The 6,332-nt window shown below is 32.0% G+C and overlaps 1 protein-coding gene across 1 annotated transcript; it reads left to right on the top strand.

Moving 5' to 3' along the window:
• The first annotated feature begins 517 nt into the window (after positions 1-517).
• On the top strand, positions 518-2,692 carry LOC139481850 (uncharacterized). Its single transcript, XM_071265366.1, has 3 exons — positions 518-569; positions 1,731-1,779; positions 2,276-2,692. Exons 1-3 carry the CDS (start codon positions 518-520, stop codon positions 2,487-2,489), a joined length of 315 nt encoding a protein of 104 aa, XP_071121467.1. The 3' UTR covers positions 2,490-2,692.
• The last annotated feature ends 3,640 nt before the right edge of the window (positions 2,693-6,332 follow it).

The following is a 6,332-nucleotide window of genomic DNA, read 5'->3' as shown; positions in this document are numbered from 1 at the left end:
ATGTATCTCTCACATGGAAATGCATAACAGTTTAAAATAAAGAGTATTTACAACTCTATTTTCAACAGTCCCGCCATGTTAAATGAAGCTATCAAGAAACTGTAATCGTGTCAGAGATACACAAAAGACTCTTACTATATTGTTAATCTAGAGGAAAGTCAAGGTGTAGTGGTTAGTGCATCGGATATCAAGCACAACGATTTCTGGTTTCGATCTCTGTTTTAAAGAGAAAATATCAAGGACTGAATTGTCAGCTCTCCCTTGACACCATTTGCGAGTATGGTCTTCAGAAATGATGGCAGTCGATCGGAAGGGACGAAATATGGCAAACCCGTGTTACGCATGTTAAAACAGGATAGTTTAGACTATGTTTTCCCTTTTGTTGAAGGACAATTGTTATAACTGACGTTTTATCTTTTAAATCTTGTAAAAAATATGGTTCGTAGCAACTAATCATAATCTTAAACATATACACAATTCATTATGTATTGCAGAATCCATTTGATAAACAGGAAGAATGATTATTTCTATGTGTTTAGTCCTCTGCATGTTGTTAGTGTCCGTTGGAGGTAAGAAACATTATCAGTCTTAACATGTAGTTTCTATTGTTATTTGTAGAAGTGAGTTCATCATTGTTTTAAACCGGAAATTTGTAGACGTAGACGTTTGTCAATTTGGCGCTTTTGTGGAATTACCTTGATTGGTAAAGGCTACACCCAAACATTTGAAGTTATAATACCAAATTCCGCGTAGAAATATAAGCCAAATGAGTAATGCAACCAAAATCGAGTACAATAACACAAAATAATCCAGTACGAATATGATCTAACAAGGTTTTTTCTATATGTAACAGATTACGTAAAAATATCATGAATATGAACTTTGTATATATCGTTTCGTCCTACCACCTTTAACTTTAAATCTGTATTCTAAAACTTACATATTTTCACTTAAATTCAAATTTATAGTATATGGTTGTCATAAATTAGTCCGTTTGGCGCATGTTTATGTTGCAGTTAATCGTGTCTGTATTTCAGTTGTATTCCTTTTATAGTTGATGTATTTCCCTCTGTTTTTGTGTGTACGTTTAACTCTGATAAGTTTTCGCTTAATCAATAAATATGTTACTATTGAACAGCAGTATATTGATGTTGCCTTTATTCATGCAAGCTTCAATGAACAGAAATCGGGGTAAAGGAAAATACATTGAGACAGTAGAATAGGAAAACTATTTTTTTTCTGTACATCAATCTGATAAATGACAATAGATTTCAAGTCACCTTTTGTTTCCTTAGGGTATTATTTTTAGAAAAGCAAACGGAAGAGTTGTTAGGTGTTTATAAATTATCGACTTGTATTTTTTTAACATAATTATTAGTTTCTTTTTATACTATCCCAGGGTATCTTTTTTCTCAATTTTGTAATATTGCACATTCAAAATGTTTAATTCGAAGAAAATGATATTGTTATTGAAAATTCGGGAAGTTGGTTGCAACGTTTGCAAATGAGGCAGTAAATACACAACCATGTATACACAACACAACAGAAAAATACACGTTTGGTTTCAAACATACATTTCTGTTGAATTATTCAATATTCTAATGAGGAATAGCAATTTATTGTTGTTTACTTTACCTAACGAAAACAGTAGAATACAGGAGTATTCAAGATCGATGAAGAAAATATAGTTCTTAGGAATCACTAATACAACCTTTTTGTTTCTCTTCCAGTCAACATGGCGAATGAAGAAATACAGAAAGACAGTGGACATATTAAGAAGTAAGTTGAGACTAATGCAAACATGTATGTGGCTTATTTGCTCCAGAAAAAAATAATCTTTTTGTCTGGAAATTTATGATAATGTTCAAACAGGTCTGTGTTGTTACAAATATTATACATTTGTTTAATGTAAGTGTTACAAATATGTTGTTAACAGACATAGGGGCGAAATATACCAGCGGGACATTCAAACATTTATTAAAAATAGTACAAGTAAAAGTCCATTTAGATATTTACACCGTCCTCATAGAAAACCGACTGTCCAGTTCCATTAATGTGTTACAGTTATAAAAATGTCCCCCACATCAGAGTTATAGAATAAAACTGATACAATATTTAGTGTTAAACGTATAGCTTTTTATAATAAGAATCGTGCATTCAGTGATTTCATTTGCACTAAATCGTACACTTTGAGACCTTATTATAATTGTTTAATGAATAAACTAAACCAAAGGATCTGTGTGTTAATAATTTTTTACCCTATTATCTTGTTTAGGCTTATAAAAAGAGCACCGCCATGTGCATATAAGATTTGCAGAATTCGTCGATGCTGCAATGGGTATATCTGTACTAACGGATTCTGCAAGATGTGTGCAGGAAGAGATTGCAAATCTAATACAGACTGTTGTAAAGGATATACCTGTTCTTACAAGAAATGTATTACACGAAATGGAGGTGGATTCGCAGTCTGGAACGATGACGTCGAATAAATCACTAATTTACTTGTTTTTCCTTACATACATGATATAATTTGATCTTATTGACATATGATTTCTTTTCTTAGAACAGTAGAGTGATCTAAACAATAATCGCTAGAAATAAGGGTGCACGAGCCGTTTTCAATGAAGTAAACAACGTCGTCATTTATAAAATTCGCGATAACAGAATATAACTGGTCACCTCAATTTGATTGTTTTTTCTACTTTTCGCAGTACCGGTTCAAGCGAGAAAATCAATCTCGATGAAATGATCAGCGATAATCTATAAGGCTTTTCAATGTTTAATAAGTATACTAAAATTTGAGAACCGATTTTTTTCATTTTTTTTTTCATTTATATAACAGTTAAATTATAATCCGTTTTAGAAATATGACGATCGACAGTTCTTATCTGGATTGTATTGTTTAGGGTAAGCAGAAATAGACACATTTTTTTTTATATAAATAAGGCTGTTAGTTTTCTCGTTTGAATTGTTTTACATTGTCTTATCGGGGCATTTTATAGCTGACTATGCGGTATGGGCTTTGCTCATTGTTGAAGGCCATACGGTGACCTATAGTTGTTAATGTCTGTGTCATTTTGGTCTCTTGTGGACAGTTGTCTCATTGTCAATCATACCACATCTTCTTTTTTATACAACTGTATCCCCGTCCAGAATAAATTGAAATAGAAAAAAAATCCTTAATAAGTTCCCACTTTCAGATAAATGTGTTCTATCGCCTTCAATGATTTTTAAAATATAATGTCTTAACTAACGATTTCAAAACATGGACGTCTATGCAGAGTGTTTGTATGTATCATAAAATATTAGTTTCGAATATTTCTTAGCCTCTAATTCAACTACGATGTCGTCTCCTGTGAAAAAGGAATAACAAAGCGCGTAACATCTTGTTTCTTTATAAATCTCATGGCATAAACAGACTGATAACGAAACTGTTTTTTTGAAACCTAGTAACAGTTACTGTAAATAGGAAAATAATTAGGATTTGAAACTAATGACTCCAAGGGGTGATGTAAATCAGATCAAGACAAAAACAGAATAAAAATATCATTCCCCCTTAACCTCTAGCCAATGTAGAAAAGTAAAAGCATAACAATATGCATATAACTAAAAATTATAAGAGCAAACTATATCCCTGTCGATTACTGGTCAGGACTGTTGCATTTAGTAAACTTCATTAGAATATGTTACTTGTATTATCTTTATCGTCAATAGTAAAAAGTCAAGGGATAACGTTTTGCTCTAAATGATAGCTTGAATGTTGTCATTAAATGTAATAGAGAAGTAAACCGGTCAGAAGGAAATTTTGACTTGTCAAAATATTTAAATTTGCTTAAAGTACATGCATCTGATAGATTATGTTCATTGATGTCAACACAATTGTTTATCCTACAAACTGTTTTAACTGTTTTTTATATGCAACAAAGTTTATTATCAGACTAACAACAAATCAGCATGTAAAAATATGTTACTTACCGACATTTTTTATTAACATCATTTAAAACAGAAATAAGACTCAACTTATCCTGTGTTTTCTTCTTATATTTGATGTGTTTCCTTTGGTTTTGTTTGTAACCCGGACTTGTTTTCTTGCAATAGAGATATGACTTTTTAAAACGGTATACTTCTGTTGCCTTTGTTTACATTATCATAATTGTAGACCCATGGAATATAATAGAGCTCAAATAACGTCACTTCAACATTCATAATTATGTGTTGTGTCAATCATTAACATGAAACACAACACGGACCTGTTATGGCATATAGTTTATCAATCGAAAATATGGTCTTTTGGAATTATCGCCAAGGAATGAACAATTCAATGTCCTGAACATGGAACAATATAATCTATATTTTAGCACCAATAAGACACGTAAGACAGACATAGCAGGCAAATTGCCTTATACAATGATCAACATCAACTATAAGACTGAACTGTGGCAGAAATTACAACAACGATATATATATATAGAAACTGACGATATGATTATACCTACCAAATTCCTGATTTAGTTAACATTGTTGCTTCTCAAAGTAATATAAATTATCTTTTAAGTACCTAACAATGTTTCTAAAAGTAAAAACCTAAATCCAGGTAACAACATAAAACGGAGGTAAAACATCAACTGTAAGAGGAAAACAACGAAACAACAAAAACACTTATCTACAACAAAAACAACAGCGAAGACACATGAAATGCAGATTATCATTTTAGTGTTCCTTTATCTGGAAAGCTAATTATACTTAATAATGAGGTTTATCGGTAATTTGGGCATTTTCCTTTGATGTGTCCTCGCTAATAATGTCAGCATCAGTGTACTGTCCTTGATATGAAAATTATAGGGTCAGTTCGTAATTGACATGCGCTAAAGTAGGGCGGAAGAATATGTTTTTTTGGTAACCAATGAAAACGCGTTACGTCACGCATATCATTAACCGCTTTGCCGTAACTATAAAGTTATGACGTTCTCGTAACTTATGTCAACAAATCGAAACAACGAGTTACTTTAACGAAGACTAAAATTATTTAAATAAAATGATTCATGATATGAAAAAGATAAATTCTTTAAAATTAAACACAAAAATACTGATAATTAAAAAAAAAGTAAATAGTATTGTAAGTCACGTTCTAAAAAAATCGTCTGCTTTCATAAACATGGATCCCTACTCTGCCGTCTTTAACGAATATCTAGACCCATTATACTTGGAAGATGACTATGAAGTTCCACAATTTGATGTTCAATATGCACAACCACAAATTAATTTTTACACCTTTACACCTTTAAACCAGCCAAAACCCCCTCGCCAATAAAACCAAATGAAAGTAAAGAAAATGAAGTCGATATTACTGAAACTGAAACCCAGCCACAAACATTACAACTCCAACAAATACCACAAATACCTGATCTAGATTTTCTTGATGATAGTTTTACAACACAAATTTCAGAGCTACCAAATTGTGATTTTGAAAAGTTTTTAAGCAATATATCCGAAGAAAATCTCAACGTTATGTCTGAATAAAACGCAAAATTTCACAGTAGATTTGTTACAAATGATGAAAATGAAAGGGCAACTTTTATTGAACAAAGAGAAAATTTAAATACCATTAGGAAAATGAACTCAGCTGTTAGAACTTTCCAACAATATCTTATAAATGTCAAAGCAGAATTTAGAGAAATACATACAATGCAACCGCAAGAGTTAGACCAGTACCTGCACGAATTTTTTGTAGGTATTCGGAAAAAGGTAAAAGTAAAAGACAATAATGACATTCAAGAAATTGACAGAGAATATCAACCTGGAAGTCTTGATAGCTTTCAGTCAATGATCAACAAACACCTAAAAATGAAAGAATATCCATTGGATATCATGAGGGATGACTAATTCAAGAAATCGCGGGATTGCTTAACCGCCAAAAAAAAAGCATTTGAAACAGCTAGGCCTTGGAAACCGTTCCAATGCCGCAGAAGCTTCGGAGTCTGAAGACGAGGAGGAATTGTACAGATCAGGGGGTTTTGGTACTGATGATCCGGACAGTTTGTTAAGTACCATTTGGTATATGAATACTATTCATTTCGGACTACGTGGTTCTCACGAACATAGACAATTGAAGTTGGGAGATTTAAAACTGGAAACTGACAGAAATGAAAACCAGTGCTTAACCTTCAATGAAAGACTTACTAAAACAAGAGATGGTTCAAATACGAAAAATACAAGAGCATATGCTCCAAAATCCTGGCGCAATACCCAAGATGAGAGGAAATGTCACATATCAACATATTTAAAGGTCATTATTATCAATATATTTCAACAAAAATTTTATTTGCCAAGGT

Source organism: Mytilus edulis, chromosome 7 (genome assembly GCF_963676685.1).
Source record: "Mytilus edulis chromosome 7, xbMytEdul2.2, whole genome shotgun sequence".
In the NCBI taxonomy this organism is placed as follows: domain Eukaryota; kingdom Metazoa; phylum Mollusca; class Bivalvia; order Mytilida; family Mytilidae; genus Mytilus; species Mytilus edulis.
Note: the sequence above shows the minus strand (reverse complement) of the source record. Positions and strands in the feature narration are given on the sequence as shown.

Coding starts and splice junctions, on each gene's coding strand:
- LOC139481850 (XM_071265366.1), top strand. CDS start 518: ATGATTATTTCTATGTGTTTAGTCCTCTGCATGTTGTTAGTGTCCGTT. Junction 570..1,730: donor GTTGTTAGTGTCCGTTGGAG/GTAAGAAACATT, acceptor TTTCTCTTCCAG/TCAACATGGCGAATGAAGAA. Junction 1,780..2,275: donor GACAGTGGACATATTAAGAA/GTAAGTTGAGAC, acceptor TATCTTGTTTAG/GCTTATAAAAAGAGCACCGC.